Below are 18,373 nucleotides of genomic sequence, written 5' to 3' on the forward strand. Positions count from 1 at the left end.
TCACTATGTTATGGTATTTACCTATTATTGGTATGTAAGTTTTCCTTTTAGCTTATTGCTACACGTAAATTTTGATCTTCACAGGTACCCGACCAAGACATAACATTTCCAAAAGCAACACAGCTGCAGTATGGGTTTTCAAAGCATAAGCTCATTTTAGTGAAGAAGGCTCCAAGAATTGATGCTGTCAAAAGGGTTAATTAGGATTAAAGAAGAATGAAACTTTGTCCTTGACTCTGTTACTACAGACAGTATAATTTGCTTGTTGTTTGCAAATTGTTTTCCAACACAATTCTGTATTGACCCAGCAAGTCCTGCAAGGCATGAATCCACCCACAACATAGACAATTAGCAGACTTGTTAAAAATCCCAAAGCATTTATTTGTAAGTTTAACATATTACAGTATCTACTATTCAGAGTCATGTACACAATAAGGCTGTGATAACTGTCTTAAGCATGTTGCCAGAGCTCTAATTCAGCTTTACCTGAAAGTCTCCAAATCTTTCTTAAGGGAACGTTCCCAGTCTTCAAAGGAAGTAGCAAAAACAACTTGGACAGAAACAAGATTAACAAAGATTTCTAACTTCTGTATTTGGTCAAGGTCCAAACTGACAAAGCTGCAGAGTATTTACAGAGCAAACAACAATTATAGTAAGAACATTTAAGTGGTACTAAGAATTTACAGTCTATTGCTTGTAGTTATGACCAGCATAGCTGTACACAGCTGACAGTCAATACCTTTAAGAAAAATCAGCACATCAAACATACTGTGAAAGCTAGGAAAACTTCCTTCTATAACCCCCCACAGAAAGTACTATTAACTCCACAGTTGTACACAAGATCACCCTAAAGAAACTTACTCAATTTCACAGCCTTATATTGCAAATCAAAAAAAATTTAATAATGTCAGTTACAATCGCTATACAGAGATTTCTGTTCTGGATTTCAGTAGTCACTTGACTCAGGAAGAATAAGAGGCTTAAATTCAACACCACAAAACATTTAGCAATGAGATCAGGAGTTAAAATATATCAAAAGCCAACTCAATCAGCTGTTGCACTACAGAATGCAACCCTCCCTCCCAAAAAACTACAACAGCCCCGAAGACACGTCACCTCCTTAATCTTGTATTTCATACTAACTCTTGTATTCCTACTAATTTATTTCACCGTTCCATTTAGTAGAACACCTCTGTGTGAATATGGCCATAATGCAACAATGTTCAGAAGCCAGTCACTGCATGCTCTCTACTATCCTAGACTGCTTAAAAGCTCACTTACCACATTTTAAGAGACTTCAGAATATGCATCTAACAGCAGCTTCCATTCTCTTACACTTTATAGGAAATTGTTTCAAGCTGGAGTTACACCTACACTTCACCTTTCTGCAAGATAAGGCAAGGGAGGAGCTTAACAGTGAACACTACCAGCACGCTAGAAGCCTGACAACTTAGCATTATTTATTTGACAGAACATGATCAGTGTTCTGCTGGGTCTTCTGGTGACATACAAAGAGTAGGAGAAAAATCATCATCATTGGCACAACTAGAGTGGGACTAAATCGAAAAGAGATATAACCCAATAGTAGATTGGCTTGTCCTTTGAGAACCAGAAACAGGTTGGCGTTTCCTGCATGTTACGGGACACCTGTAGTTAACCCAGCACACCCTCAGTGGATACAGACTTCTGTGCTTCTTTTCAAAGGTTGAGTTTGTGACTGCATGAGGGGCTAAAAATAGGGGAAAATATTGTAGTAACAGGAATAACAAGAGAACACAAAGAGAAAAGAGAGGACCTTGAACATTCATATCCCTGAACAAGAAACATTGTACTAAGAACTGATACTGAACATTGACTTTTTCCTCTAGACTCTCCTCCAGTGGCATCAGAAAGACTGCAGAGAGAAGTCCTGAATCTGTAAGTTTGCTCTCTTAGAAAATACAGGAGTAGCCTAAGAGGAAAAGCTAAAGTGTTGAGAACTAGTACTAGTATGGGAAACAAATCCTCTAAAGGTGACCGAGCTAGAGAGCTCAGCTTTAGAAGGAGAGCACCACAACGCATTACATAACATCCAGCAGGAGGTAGCAGATGAGGACAAAATCTGTTCTTCCAAACCATAACAAAGTGTTTAAAGGGAGATACTAGATCAACTGAGGAACAACACCAAGTATTTGGTCATCTGTCCCTTTCTCTGTGCAGAGAGAAAGGGGGGGGGAAAAAAAAAGCTAGCCTACATAGAATTGTGTGTCCACTCTTTAAGCCCCTTACCAAGATACTCAGAAAAAGATCCAGAACAATTTGCTCACTCAGCAAAAAAGTAGATGAAATTTGCAAAAAAAGGTAAGATGCTAAGAGTGCATCCTATATCTAAATCTTCTACAAGGCTGCAGGGATTACAGTACTCAGAGACCAGAGTCCAAACCATCTAGAACACTTTTTATAGGGCCTCATTTTGAATTAGGGCTTTAGTTCGCATGTTAGCGGAAGGGTGATATCAATAAACAGGCAGTGTTATGCACGCTCAGTGGAAATAATTTTTTTGCGGAAGAAGATATTCTCCAAATGATTACTTAACCAGTGGTACTTACAAGCTTCAGGCACCTAAGCATCCTTTTTGATTCAGATCATAGTTCCATTTGCTTGGGACATCTAATTGTACATTTTGGGCTAGCTTAACAAAAAAACAAAAATCAAACAAAAAACCTACAAATACAAATCACCGTAAGTACCAAAGAACAATTTACTCGCCCTGAAAACTGGTAGCTTGAGACAGACCACCATAATATTGCCAAGTATGATAGGGCACAGACTAACACCCTATTTGAAGTTTTACTAGTTTGTGGATTAGACTTCCTGCTGTGCTTATGTGACCTTCATAACTGCAAGTTTACTCACTTAACCACCAACTGAAAAGAAATACATTATTCCATTTTGCTAGAAGAGTGTTGATTTTAGGACTGACCAGAAGATTACCAGTACAGGAAACACTGTCCTGGCCTCACCTGTTCTAGTTAGGAACTTGAATCTGCAATGTCCCGTGACCCTATCTAGGTAACTGGTCTGGGCTGAAAAAAGGGCTGTTATCTCCAAACTGCTTCCTGACAAAAGATACAAAGAAAAAAAGCAGGATTCTTGATAGATTAATTTCAGCAGCTTTTCTGCATCATTTCTGTCGCATAACTGTACAATTACTATTTTCTTCTAGAATCTGACTTTTCTCAGGAAAACTTAATTCACTGACGAAATAAAAGAATGTGTCTTTTTACAAGAGTGAGAGATAACACATATGCATGTGTTCAGGGGCTCATTTTTTCCCTACAGAATACTGTACTTGGTCCTTGGCTGTGCTATCCGTTCTCACCTGATGCATCCCCCATCCTGAAAAAAAATGAGCTCACCTGAGAACATTCAGTGATTAAAGGACAGGATTAAGACACACTGATCCAAATTTTCATCAGTGGCCTTGATATAACACTGTGTAACCCTAGACAAAACAGGTTTCACTTCTTAAAAATTAGAGAAAATAACTGCTACTTCACAAAGAACTCTAGAAGCAAGTTTTTGTAAAGCGCTTTTGGGTTCCTCACGTGATAAATGTATTCATGTTGCATGAGACACCAAAACTAGGAAGTGACTTGAATTTTTTCTTTCTTTCCAAGTAAAATCAAATACGAAAATGAAATCACTAAATGAAAATCGCGTTTAGTTACAGTGGTAGGTACCATGCCACTCCTGAAATCAAAACTCCATTAGTACTACTGAGCAACACTAAATCTGGAGATCATTTATTTGATTTTGATTCCAATATAATTTGTTCCAAAACATACTTTGCTTAAGTCAAATCTACTTATCCAAAACACAATACAGGTTATATTTAGTTTTGTATTATTACTTTAAAAAAATTGTTATGAAACACTTTTGGCTTCAAGAAAAAACAGCCTGTGAATTCACTGACAACCTCAAATTATTAACTTCTTCAGTTTCCAAAGCCTTATTACCAGCTGTCTCAAACTCTTTCACAGATCAAGCCAAACCTATGCTTAAAGTTAATAATACAAAAGATATGAATCATGTTTTTATAAAAATGTAAAAAGCTAGTCAAAATTACATGGTTTTGTATTTAAGCTCTGAAGAATGGGGTATAGCAGCAGGAACTCAAGTATAACAAGAACTATCAACAATAAATACAAGAAATTAGTGCAAAGATTGCAATAGAAGGATCTCATGTGTACAATGAGAATATAAAGAGACATTCTTATTTGTACAAAAACTGTCTCAGCTCTGTATACAATCTTCTCTAGAAATACAACCACATATGATGAAACGCTTATCTGCAAATAATAGTTATTAAAAAGTGTGCTTTATTGGGTTTGTTCACTCTTCTCTTGGCAGGTCTATTTTGCAGGAGTTCTGTAAAGACAAATTTCCATAATTAGACATTTTTAACTCCTTATATATTAAGTTTCAGATTTAATTGATAAGAGGTGCAGCATACACAGTCCTAAACAGAAATTTTGCAGCTACTGACTGTTTTCTCTCTCCGAACAAAAATAGTAGATGGAGTTAGTGATTTTCACTTGAATGTGATTTTCACAGGAAGCATTATTACAACACTACATATTGTAATAAACAAATTTGCAATTAGCAAATTAATAAGTGTGCAACAATGTGGCAGATTTAAAAAATAAAAACATGTTCATCACAAATATTAAAATAGCAGTTTACCTATAGCGGAGCATGAAATTGGCTGTGCATTGCTATTGCCTGTTGAAGTTTTTCCTCTTTGGCTCTTCTACAGTGGCAAAGCTAAAAGAAAAGACATAGGACCAGTGATTCCTGAAAAGAATTTTGTACTACATATATTGCAACTTCTCATTAATGATTTAGCTACTTTACAGGCTCTTTGAAAAGTAAAAGTCCTGTGAACCACCTCTCTTCCAAAATTCAAGCTGAGTAATTGTCTAAATTGATAACATCACTACGAAGAAATTGCTTACAAAAAGAAAAGAATCATTTCTTATGTTACGAAATGCATTTATTAAACATCTTTAAAGAAAAGCTACGCTACCAAGTTGCTCTTGTCAGACCATTATTAAGAAAAGCAGTTTATGAACCTGTTACCTATTTGGTGATAGCCATCAAGAGCATAATTACAGTTTAGAAAGTTTAATAAATTAAGGGTCAAAGTTGTATTATACAACATGCCATTCTCTATGGACTTCTTCCCAAATTTAAAAATGCGCTTGTGACTGTCTTCCTTATATTGTTACAAGGTAAAGAATACGGTTCACAAAAATACCTGTTAACAGAACAGACCTAGATTCTCATGCAGGAGACCCTGGTACTCCTGTGTTAAAAGTATATACTCTTTAGGAACATGGATTCCATTTTAAAGTGACTGAAGGCACTTATTGATATATTTTTCTTTTATTGAAGCTTGCTAAACCACTATTCTGAACCAAAAAACTGCTCAAGTCTGCTCAAGTCTTAAATTTATTTACTATATGCTGTATTTCTCTCAGATTAGAATGACTTGTTCATTACATACTGTTCTCTTTTCCATGAAACTACTGAGAAAGTCATCTATTTCTGTTTTGCCTTCCAAGAAGTCTTCTGCAAGAGTGTCAGATTCCTCTTCAGCTTCATGAGCAGCTACTTTCAGTCTGGCTTGCAAAGCACTTGGACTGCAACTCTAAGAAAATAAAAACACCTATTTAATATTAATCTGTCCATCAAAATCCATTTTTTCCCAAGAATAAGATAGATGACTATATAAACATGGGATATGTGGCTAGAGCATTATTATTATTAAATAATAATGACTAAATGGAGCATCATCCCTAAGAAACAGTGTAAACTGACAAAATAAAAATGATTCAGTCCAAGAAAACTGTTGCCAGTTGAGTTCTTGACCTCAACTTGATTCACAATCTTGTTCTCACAAGTGTATAAAGCTTTTCACCTTGATATTCTACACTGTTGAAAGCATCTAGCTCATAAATATGCCAGGTTGAGTGAGCGCTTTCTGAATGGAATTATTGTTTAAGTGCATTCAATAAATAGACTACTGAAATCCAATGTCAGTTATGAACCAGAAAAGTTTAAGGTAATAAAAGTTCCTTTTGGTTCAGCTTTTAAATAACCTTGAAATGATTCAGTCAATCCTAGTTTAGGTTTTCAAAAGTGAATGCTATTAATATGTAATCTCCCTCACTTAGTCCCTGGCTGGTATTATGGAAACACCTGGCATAGGTATTACGGAAAATAACGTCCATATATAACTCTGCAAAAACTTAACAGTATTTTTTTCCCTTATTAAGCAACAGTTTGGCAAAGAGAAAAATATTTTGCTAGTAGAAACACAATTTTGAACAAACTACTGCTTCTCATTGTCTTTACTCAGCAAACCTCAGAGCAGTTTACATTGGGCCTCTTATTTTATTGCATCTGAAGCAGTTAGGAAAAACAGAAAAAAATTGTTCCCCTAAAAGTCCAACTACAGATTTGGGTTTGGTTGTATACTTAACGCATTAAACAGCAAGGAGTAATTTTATATCAAATTACGACAAGCTAGTAGATTAGGACTCTAGCCCAGAAAAGACAAAGACTAATACCTAAAAAATCTTGAATAGCATAGTAAAAAAAGGGATTAAATGTTCACTGCATCTTTCACTACAAAAACTAGAGATAATCACCTGATGTTTGCAGGTGGCAGACTCAAACAAGATAAAGTGGTTCATCCACAGTATGTAGCTAAACTAAATAACTCTTTACCACAAGCTATTATACATATAGGAAATAAACATGATCGAAAGGGAGACTAAAAGACTCTTCCTAGAAGGGAACTTGTTGAAAAGAATCCAAGGAGAGCTATGCAAGACACTACTGCTGACTCCAGAAGTAGATGGGCTGCTAATCTGGTCCACTATACTCAGTCTTATATGCTTTTATAAACTCATACCTTTATTTCATTATTTTGCCTCCACTATGTTGGGGCAATTAGACAGAACACTATCCATTTTTTCAGCAGGAGTCTGTACAGAGCCGTAAGTGCAGCCTTAAGGTATTTATATATAATGTTTTAGATGCTTGCACCTCCCCTCATATACCCCATGAGAAATATTTGGCTTGCCTACTGTAAAGTTGTAACACAACCAGAAAAATTCTGTTGATTTAATCAGCGCTCTCGTGTAAAATGAGGAAAGTTTGCTCTCATAAAAGACAACTAAAATACATCCACACTACAAGGCAAAAGACTTGCTCGGAATTTTGAAGGAGAGATACGAGGAGACCGCTACAAAATAAGCATCTCAAACATTAAGATACAGCATATGTGGGGAAAAAAGGGCACAGATATCCAGCTGCAACTCCAGCTCTCAGCCTCCTAACCATTAGATTTAATCGGCAAATCAGACTTTGAAAAAAGAAAAGGTAACTTAACAGTGGGGTGTTTTGTCCTATTCCTCAGGAGTTTCTAACAGAAGTAGAAAGTTTCTCAATGCCAAGTGACTATCTTTGTCCACTTCAAGGCCATTACACAGAAAGAAGACGTTAGCAGTCAGTCTGTCCTGATTTTCCGGTGAGAAAGCATTTAATTCATTTAGCTCACTAATGAGGTCAGGAGAGTTTGCTATCCTATAGTTTACCTACTTGTGATTTCACATTCTGTTGCATTTTGAAATTCAGATACTATGCACGCTGTCTTCATAGACTGTTGTACTCTTAGATAAAAATCTCACAAACAATAAAACAATTTCTGCACTGAAGAAGTTGCATCTTTTAATGCATACACTAAGAAATTACTCTCTCCTTTCCCAAGTTACTTTCTGAAGTGACAACTTTCCCCTACCTGGGCTTTCGAATGTGCAAAGCTTGACAGCACAGGTACTGGCATACCTTGCGAATCACAGAATTTAGGGTTGTACAGCAATGGTTTTAACCATTTTAATCACGTACAGTTTAAAAAAAATCCTTATGTTAAATGGGTATATTAATTTAACAAGGCTTTTATTAAAAATAATGTTATTCTTAAACCTGTTTGCCATAAGATTAAACCTAAGAAGAGATCAAAAGGCTCATTCATCATGTCACTTCTTCCAACTTTGTTTCTGCAGTACCATAAAAAAAAAACAGCAGTGCAATTTAAACAGTTTTCAGACTAGTTAGCACTTTACTCTGTTTTATTTAGTACTTGATGTGACTGAATATCACTATTTCATAGAAGTAGAGTTCAACCAGAAGAGTATTCTTCATGGATAAAGGCATAAGTCAAAATTTCAGCTTTAATCAAGTATTCTTAAAAGATTATATGAAATAGAGATTATATACCTCACTAAGTTCATGCTGTCTTTGCATCTTTTTCTCAAAGGCTGCTTTCATCTGTGTGAGTTGCTCATACTGGAAGTAAAAAGAAAGAATATTTTTTCCCCCCCCGAAAATACAGAACACTGCAACTACTTTTTTCAGAAAAGTTTTCATTGTCCACTTACTTTATCCAACACTGCCTGTCTTTTTGCCTCTAAACTAGGCTCCAACAATAAGTTTTTTTCTGTAAAATAAAACCGCTATTATTATTTTTTAAGGATTCAGTTCCTGGAACACAGCCAGAGATGCTAATGTTTTGACATCTTACTTGCCAGCTCTTCAATGCTTTTCACTAACTCATCTCTATCAGTAATGACTTGCTTCAGCTGTGGTAGATTCACAAACTGTTCCAGTAACACTTCCTCTTGCTCATTCATATTGGTCAGCTGCGATATACTAGATTTGAACAGAGAGAAAGCAGAGTTAAAGCTAACAGCAAACATTACTCATTTTTGCCAAAATTTGGCAGTCTGAGGTATTCACTTGTAAATTTCGATTATGTGTACTACTATCTGCAGCACCGAGCTTAAAAACCAGGGTGTGAAAGGGTCTCATTTCAAGCCTTACTTCCTGTAAAGCATTTTTTAATGTTACCCAGCACAGCTGCAAAGCCATTTGTGACTTTTGGATACAGCCATATTGCCAACAAATTCTAAAGCCTCAGCTGCTTACAGAAGAATTATGGAATTTAAGCTGGTCTTCTTGCAAGTACCGGACTTCCTTGAACTGTTTTATTCCTAAAAACCAAACACCACCAAAAAATACCCCCCCACACACACACACAAAAAAAAAACAACCAGAAAACCCACACCCTCAAATCTTTCTGCTACATATTAAAGACGCTGCTAGAACTTATAGTCCATTTAGCTAAATTCAACACAGACTGTTAAAACGTGCCCAGAGAAGCCTAGAAATAGAATTTCTCCTTGCCAAAGGTCCTTTTCTTTCCTTCAAACAACAGAGCTTCCAATTAGTAAGCTATGACAACACCATAAAGATGAGATCAGCAGGTGAATAAACCAAGTTCCCAAGACCCTTTCAGAATTAATAACTAAATAATAATCCTTCCAATCATAGACAATAGATAAAGGAGCATGTCTCAACAGATCTGAGTAAGTTACTATGAAAATAACTGATCTGATTTTTTGAATTGTAACAAGATAATACTTTTAACACAAAGCCAGTCTGAAGTCCACTCTCCTTTCCCTTTTTCTCCTTCAAGAGTTACAGCTGTTCTACCAGTAGCAATTAAGTCCCTGGGGAAGCCCCAGAAGATAGAGCAAAAGATGTTGATAGTTAGAAAAAGTACAAATAGCTGTTTCTTCCAGGGGCTGAATCCTGAAATATTGTTCCCACTGAGAAGACCTTAAAAAAGAAGCGAATTTAAATACAAGGCTTACTTACCAGTTAGCAAATTGTATGGTCAGAAAAAATTGTCTTATTTACCACTTCTACAAAGTACTTTCACTGATGGACAGAGAAAAATAATACGCAAACCAGCAATAATGTCCTTTTAACAAATATGATAGTTTTATCACGTTCTAAGAATTTACCTTAGTTCTGAGAGCTCTGGAAACGTATCAGGGACATCAGGCATCTTGTAAGTAAATCCATTCTGGCCAACCTAAATAGAAGTTTAGGAATGCTTAGCAAATCTTTGAACAGCAACTTCTTGACAATTCAAGCGTGTAAATGAATATCTGCCACAGTAAAAACAAAGTAGTAAGTAGCTATAGCACTAGTCTCCAAATAAAAAAAGGATGACACAATTACAGCAACAAAAATACCTGAGGACATTTGAGGTGGCATGTCACAAAAGAGTACTCAAATTTGGAGGAAAGTAACTCCGTCTTGCTAAGCCCTCCATTTAAGATCAGTTAAATAACGCGAGATAGACACAGGAGGAGTAATTCAGAAAAATAAGTACAGAACTAAAAAACAGAAATGTTCATATCTCATAAGTGGTGTTTACAGCTATAACCCTCAGAAAAAAGTATCTAGAGAAGAAAAATATCTGTCCTCATAGAAGGTAAAAAGTGTCAGTTCTACCATATGAACAAAACGTGCCTTCCGAGATTAAAAAAGCTTTGGTATCTAAAGACATAATTTTAACCTCATCATGAAAGAAATATGAAACATTGAGATATCTAAGTTTATTGGAAGACATTCAAAAAGCTGTCTTCTAGAGCACAGAGCAAGAGGAATGTGTGAGGGTGTGTGTTTTGGGGAAGCGAGTACACATACACACACTCAAGCTCCATGAAGATAAGCTATTTGAACCAAGTGAAAATGAGAAAAATATCCTACATTTAAAGACTGGAGACAATCTACCAATCTCACCTGATACATTCTACCCAAGAAATCCTGTATAGAAGAGTTTTTCCAGTTTCCCTAGTTGTAAAAACAGTCACTTTATACTTAAAAATATAGTGCAGCTGAAAAGAAATATATAACTAAAATATTTAGCACAAAGTCTAGTCACTGAAACTCAGAAAAGACAAACTTGCTGCTCTGGCTTCAACGTTGTTTTCAAAACCTTTTCATCACAACCAAAATGACAGTTTCATTTTCCTAGCACCAGCAAACCAACTAAGTACAGCAACTTAGATTGCTCCCCTGAGTTTGTAGCCTTGCCCTGTCTGCCTTTAAGGGGACTTACAGCCAGTATCGGACAATTTGAGCAACAAACCTCACAGCGCACAAACCTGAAGTGCTGCTTCCGCTGTTGGAACAGGCAGCGGCAAATCAGCAATCAAGCCATAAGAGGGAGCAGCAGGCTTATCCGCAGCGTAACTTGAAGGAACTGATTCAGCAACTGGCACAGGGGCTATAGTTCTATTTGTTTCTTGAGGTGGATACGGAGGAAGAAATGGAAACGCCTGAGGAGCATACGGAGGCATTCCAGCTGGTTTGCTGTAAAGGCTAAAAACAGAGACAGCACGTTTCTTATCATTTCAGTTATAATTACTAGAGCATGTACAAGAGAGAATAATACTGAACTTTTAAATGAGAACAAAAATTTTTATCATCTTCTACTTGTGACATACAAAGTTCGCTTTACATATTATAGTGCTCTACAGTTATACAAGTCAGTTAAGCTACATGCTTATAAAACAACCAAAAAACCAATTGCTCTTTAGTTGTTAGAGATTAAATCAGAAGCATATTCAGAAATCTGCTTCTCAAAAATTTATGAGGGCATAAATTCAAATTGTTTCCATCTAGAAGTCCTAAGAAATGGATCTGTGTTATTCATTCTCATTTACAGTATAGCATTTAATGGCTTTGGCAACACATATGTAAGTACTTTTAAACAACATGAATGATTTTTTAAATCCACAATTGTAATGTAAAACATCACAACCTTGTCTGTACAACTATACTACTCATGGCTGAATATCCCAGGCTAGCCTTACATATTTAATCCAATCATCTTTTAAATTCACATCTGTGCAAAAAAAAAAAAAAAAAACGTACTTCCTAGCCTGGGAGATTATGAACAGAATATGGGGAAAAAAAACCCAACTGCTCACATCATGTTCTATAGAGAAGTCAAGATTTCATCTGATAACGTAAACATTTGTACATTTTCAAGAAATTAAACGATGTAAAATGATATTAGCATGCTGATAAAATAAATCCAACACAATTTAGTGCGGCTTCATAAAACAATCATGTAATCGAGCATGCATATCAATTTGCAAAAGGCAGGGGCAGGGGTGTTGCAAGTCTCCCAATAAATCCACTACATTATTTCATTTTCCCCATGCCTTAATGCCTTGTTTAATCTTTACAGTTTTTAAAATAATATCGTTAATATAGTTCCATTAGGTTTATAAACACCTACTATGGAAATGATGTTGAGCTAGGAGCCAAAACTGGTGGATTCTTCCAAAACTCATCCAATAAACTTTGAATAATTTTTCCAAGGTCCGAGTGCATTGTAAACTGGTTAAAAACAAAATTAAAGCTAAATGCAGAAGAAAAATTATTTCCGAAATCCAACACCTCTGAAACATGCTGAACATGACCATTTATTACACCCACATGGCAGTGCTGTAAATGATTTCTGAGACATATCAGCAAATGTAAACTTGCATACACCAGCTCCGAATACTTTAGAAACTTTGTTCCTTTAAGTGCTAAAGCCACCCAGAACTGAACAGAACCTAAGACTTTTTGAATATGCCATTATAAATGGAGAATCAATTAGGCATGCCATCTCTGACAAACAAAAAAAACCCTTTAGCTACAAAGCTACATTTGAAAAAAAAAAAAAATCAATCAAGATTTAAATTTGAGACAAAAAGCACTACTAATTGCATTCGGAAAAAAGTCATTCTAAAAGACACATCTGTGTTGGCAAAGAAAATAAATGAAAAACACATTAAAATACTGCACATTAGAACTAAGACCTTCGTATTTTTCTATCAGAACTCACGCAGAAAGAATTAGGCTGCAGAACTGTCTTAAAATATCTTCCTCCTTTACTTGGAATATACTGTAGAGAAACAAGATCTGTGCTACCTGTCCTATGAAGGAAACTGACAGTAACTTTCTAACCCATCATTACTTCAAACAGTTTTAGATATACTAAATACTGAATTCAGTAGTAGTAGTAGTAAGAGGAAAAGTAGTAGTATACTGAATATTACTGAATTTTTGTTTTCAGATCAAAAAATTTTGAAAGGGATTAGGATGCGAGCAAGTCTTTTTGCCAGAAGAACTGGAAATAACCTAACATGACATGCATTAAAATTGCTAGTTAATAGCAGACATATGTAAAGCTACCAATTATACATACATTACTTATTAATGGACAGGTCACATATACACCCTGCTTGTCCATTAAATGATGTCTCACAGGTGGGAAAACACTGATGACTGGTTTTTCCTGCGGAAATTGAGGCGGCAGCAAGCTGTAAATATAAAAATAACCATTACTACAGCCATACTCCATAATAAAGTTTGCTTTAAGATGACTTCTTATACAAAGAAAACACACTATTAATTACATAAGCTTACTTTTCTATGAAAATTGTTATGGAGAAATATAGCGTGAACCACACAAGAGAATTACTCAGTTACAAAATTAGTAATAATGCCACTTTAGTGGGATTAGACTTAGGCTTCCATGGAGCTGAAAAGGGTATTTGCTACGGAAAAGGCCTGGATAACAATGAAACAATTATGTCCATAGACAAAGCAAAAGTAGTAATGTGTTGGGGATATCTCATAATACAAGAATTCTCTAATAATTAATAACTTTCTAACAAAGACAATGCAGTATGACCTGTAAGAATATCAGACAACACATCAGAAACTTGAGGCTAAAGTAATAAAATCTTGTGAATAGGATACCTTGACCATTTGCCAGCATAAAGAATGAAAGCACCCCAAAAAATATGTAAATTCAGAAGAAATGTTACCATAAATCAATTTTAATTTATGATCTAAAAGATCATACTTACTGAGGAAAGAGTAAATACTAGGAGCTAGCAGCAGATTAGTAAGCTATTGTTTAAACTTGCTTTTACTAGCAGGGGACTCAGACATCAGAAATGCTTAGTTTTATGCTACTTAGCTTTGACTAAAACATGCAGGATCTCTTAGAAATTGAGTATGGGGAAAAATCAGTTACGCTTCGAGTTGAGCCTCTGCATCGTGAATGCAACTAGTTTCACTCAAGTCACTACAGCTACTAATGCAAGTGAAGTTTATGAAAAACAGTTATGAGATGGGAGCCATTTACATTCTACCACTACTTTTTGTGAGAAAAAAAATAACATTCAGGACGCACATAGAAGCGCTCTACTTACATATTAATATTAATTGTCAAGTTTTTTACAGTGAATGGCAGTCGATATTCCACATCTTTCTGAATTTCTGCAATGCTGTCAAACAACAAAGAAACCGTTAGCATTTGACTCATGGTCAATATAACAGTCTTTGTACCTACAACCTAAAAGGCATTAGCTCAGACATTCTTTTCATTTAGTTTTCTTAAACTTATTTAAGAAGAAAATTGAAATCACTTGAGCAAGTTAACGTGCTTTAAGTTAACCTCAAATTTAATTTTCAACGTAAGTTTTAAGAAATGAAAACCAATCATCACACAATTTGTGACCACATTTGCTTTAGTATGTAGGGCAGGACACTGATTCAGTGTCTAAATTTCTGATTGGTGTTCCTGCAGTCTTAACTGAGGAAGCATTTAATACATGTACTTACTGCTGTTTTTCTGCCAGAAATTACATGCTGTGGGTTTATCATAAGATGACTTTATTGTAAACAGCTTTTTGCTGAATAAGACATGAATTCTTTTAACCAATCTTGCTACAGCATATTTAAGAGTATCGTCCTTTGTACACATAAACAGACACCATACCACTTTTGCCAGGAAAAGTATTTAGCACATAAACAAAAAAAGAACACTTTCAAATCAGCAACTACATCAAAACTTCACGCCTTATTTTAGTAAGGTTATTGTGATCACCAATACAGTGAATACCTTTCCTGTTGTTGTACTGCTATTTATGCAGTAAGATACTTCCTTTTCAATTGCTGCACTGGTTGCAATTTAGACAAACACACTGCTGCCCAAAAACCGTAAAAATTGGCCAGACAAGTTCATTGTTGCAGAAGTGCCACAGAAGCTTGTAGAAGCTATTAAAAAAAAAAAAAAATCCACAACACAACCAAAACCGTATCTATACACTTAGACCTTTCCTTCCTATGACCATCGTGACAACTATGAGACAGCCAGCATTTCACCAATTTTAACTTTACTACATAATACACAGATGTAAAGTATGTTCTGAATTACACTATGGTATCTTGACCTCTTCCTTATTGTTGACTTCCCAGCCATTCCATCCCTTCAACCCACTCAAAATGCCAAGAAAGTCACTATCACCCATTAGTTTTGTTATACTTAATTCCTTTTTGATTCCTCCACAGATTTCCATTTACTATTCCAAAGTCAGGTTTCCTCCTACCTTCCAACCTGTGCAAAGCTTCACTTCCGTTTTGTAATGCTTTGTGTTACCAGCTGATCTGCCAACACTCCCAACTTATTTTCCCCCATCTACTGGCTTATTATAAGACATCACATCACTGCTTTCTTCTAAACTGATTTTTATCCTAAAAAAAAAAAAATTACCTTTGCAAGGCTTTACACCTGGTTCACATTTAAGTACCACTCTGCTATGCTGCCTACAAATAAATATTTAAGGCATACATTACAGGAGACCTGCTTGCTTACCATTTGAGTCATTTTTTTCCACATGCACTGAGTTCTATGCATTTACACAGATATTTTCAATAGCATTCCTCTGAAAAGCTACTTGCAGAAATTTAAAGCTCTATAAGCCAAGGACACTCAAGACATAGCCCTCCTGATAGCACTGAGTGAGAAAACATATATCTTGTGAAAATATTAAGAAAATGAATGCAAATTGGCTCCTCTGTAACAGACCAGTTACTCAGAAACTCTTCAGAAACAGCTGCTTTAATAAGAAGTTGATTTCAGCATTCAAAGTAGTCTACAATTTGTATGCAGAGCAAGACTGCTTTGAAAGATAGCATTCCAATGAACGCAGAGGAGGAAAAGAAGAAGGAGGTGTAAACTTAGCTCAGAAGCAACAGTTCCAAACAGCATAAACATACCTAGGCTGGTACTGGGAGAGAAAAAAGGTCAGAAAAATCAGCTTCATCTTATAACACCTCAGTTAAAAGAAGCTACTCTATACCTCTGCAGATCTCTTACATGCAGGGGAGGGGGAAGGAAATTAAGCTTAAAAAGCAGGCTGATTCCTCTTCTGTCTGCACCTGGTTACTAATGCTACCCTCTCCCTCACCCTCCTAAGGGGACCAAACATAGCTAGAACTGGTAATAGTGACCACTGGCTGTTCCCAGAAAGCCTCTTTGCACCCATCTTTGGAAATGTCCCTGTCCCTCCCCCACCTCCATACTATTACTTGCTTTTAAAAAAAAAAAAAAAAGTTCAGTGTAGGAGTGTTTCGTACCCTTCTGAAGTGTTATGCGCACATACAACTTAAAACTCTAGTTTTTAGAATTTCAGGTATAAATGGAGAAAGACAGGAATAAATACTAGAGTGATATTTATTTAATCATTACTTATGAAACAAACCTTGTTGCATTCCTATTCATCTGTGCTGCTCTGGAGAGCACAAGCAAGCACATCAGTTCCACCCAAAAAACCTTTCCACTTTTGAGAACTTGGACCTGTACACATTCCTTTTTAAAACACGGAATATGAGGAACACTTAGGCAGATTTATTCAGTAATAAGTCTCCCTTCACCAAAATTTTAAGCTTTACCAAAAAGTATTCTTTCATTTGCCTATTTTTTTGCTTTTTTGCCTATCCTTAAGAGGGACGATGTAGGCTAGTTCACATTGCTGAAAAGTTGTGGTTGAGCAACTATCCTTCTCTGGGAAGGACAAAGGTTGGAGGGTTTCAGGCTGGAGGCCCGTGTGTATGCTGACCCTGGTGTCTGCAGAACTGGGTAGTAAATCAGTTCAGGGAGCTGACCTGGAGAGAGCAGGGGGAAACAAAAAAATCCACATCTTTGAGGACTTAAAGTCCCTGGTACAAAGAAAAAGATAAAAACAAAAGGCAAAGATCTGGCCAACAGAAACTTCCAGTTAGATAAGCTTAAGCTGCTGTATACCCAAATAGAGAGCTTTTAAAATAAAAATATTTGTGAAAGTTTGGTTCTGAACAGATTTATGTTTGAACAGCCAACAATAACAAACTACACCTTCACATCTACGTTTCTTACATGCTAATTCTAAATATTAAGACAGCAATTGGTTTGCAGCTATTACACTTGGCTCTTGACTACTCTGAAGGCTGTCAATCAGTTTCCCTCCTGCTGCTGGCCTCAGCCTGACACAGCAAGAAACATTCTCTTTTCTTTTTCCTGACGGTTTTTGGAGGCATCTCAGCCATTCCACTTCAACAGTGGTTTGAACACCCCAGGAAGCATGATGACTGCTTACATGTTCACTAAAAACACCATTTACATGTATCATGGGAACTGGCCCTCGTTTAAATCTAACTGAAAAGGAGATCCACAATTCAAATGATTCAAGAGATGAACACTTTAAACAAATAAGAAGAGAAAAAGTTAGGCAGGTCAGATCAGCATGCAGCCAGCTAGAGTCTGTCAGGTATTTTTGTGCAAAAAGTGTGGTGGTAGAGCATGGTGGGAGGGAGAAGGCCCTACCCGATATCTGTAGAACAAATACAAAGTCAGGCACTAGTAAATCAGCACCCTATGTCGGAAAACTAGTCACGGAGCTGGAGTGCTACTGTGCCTGAGCTGCTTACACCACGGCGACTGCAGGCTCCCGCATACGCCCAGTTTCACTCTTCTGGGTCCTGACTTTGGAGAAACCACGCTGTTTCTAGGTGTAGGGCTTGATCCTGACACCCACAACTCGTGTCCCTTCCCAGGCTTTCAGGCCTGACGCCAGGGAGCCGCTGGGCCAGGCTGCAGAGGCGCCGGGCCGCGCCTCCCCGGCGGGCCGCCCCTCGGCGCCTCGCCCGCCGCCCGCTCCCTCCCGGGGCCTGTCCTGCCGCCCCGCCGGGCCCGCCGCCCTGGCATGGCGGCGCCTCGCTCTCCCGCTGACGCGCCGGGGGGCGCCCCGCGGTCACTCACGCGGCGTGGGCGCTGCGCAGTGACTCGATCTGCCGCTGCTTCTGCTGCTGCAGGCTGGTGAGGGCGGGCAGCGGCGCGGCGGGCGAGGAGGAGCCGCCGCCGCCCTTGGCCAAGGGGAACAGCCAGTTCATCGTCCCCGCGGAGCGGCCCCGTCTACCCCGACCGGGACCGGACCGGGACCGGGACCGGGACCTAGGGGCCGAGCGAGCGCCGCCGCCGCGACGTCAGCGCGCGCTCGCGTCACACGCGTCGCGCGTCACGGCCGCGCGCCCGACCCCTCCTATGAGGGGCGGGACGGGAGGGGGGGTGGTGCGCGCGGGT

The 18,373-nt window shown here is 37.6% G+C and overlaps 1 protein-coding gene across 1 annotated transcript; it reads right to left on the bottom strand.

The window, feature by feature from the left end:
* Window positions 1–356: 356 nt before the first annotated feature.
* VPS37A (VPS37A subunit of ESCRT-I) lies at window positions 357–18,334 on the bottom strand. Its single transcript, XM_068942779.1, has 12 exons — window positions 18,053–18,334; window positions 14,184–14,258; window positions 13,169–13,283; window positions 12,212–12,312; window positions 11,070–11,286; window positions 9,918–9,988; window positions 8,633–8,760; window positions 8,490–8,548; window positions 8,329–8,397; window positions 5,549–5,692; window positions 4,726–4,806; window positions 357–4,410 (listed from the first exon to the last, which is right to left on the bottom strand). The coding sequence occupies exons 1-11, from the start codon at window positions 18,181–18,183 to the stop codon at window positions 4,726–4,728; spliced, it is 1,191 nt and encodes a 396-aa protein (XP_068798880.1). The 5' UTR covers window positions 18,184–18,334; the 3' UTR covers window positions 357–4,410.
* Window positions 18,335–18,373: the final 39 nt, after the last annotated feature.

This window comes from Struthio camelus, chromosome 4 (genome assembly GCF_040807025.1).
Source record: "Struthio camelus isolate bStrCam1 chromosome 4, bStrCam1.hap1, whole genome shotgun sequence".
NCBI lineage: Eukaryota > Metazoa > Chordata > Aves > Struthioniformes > Struthionidae > Struthio > Struthio camelus.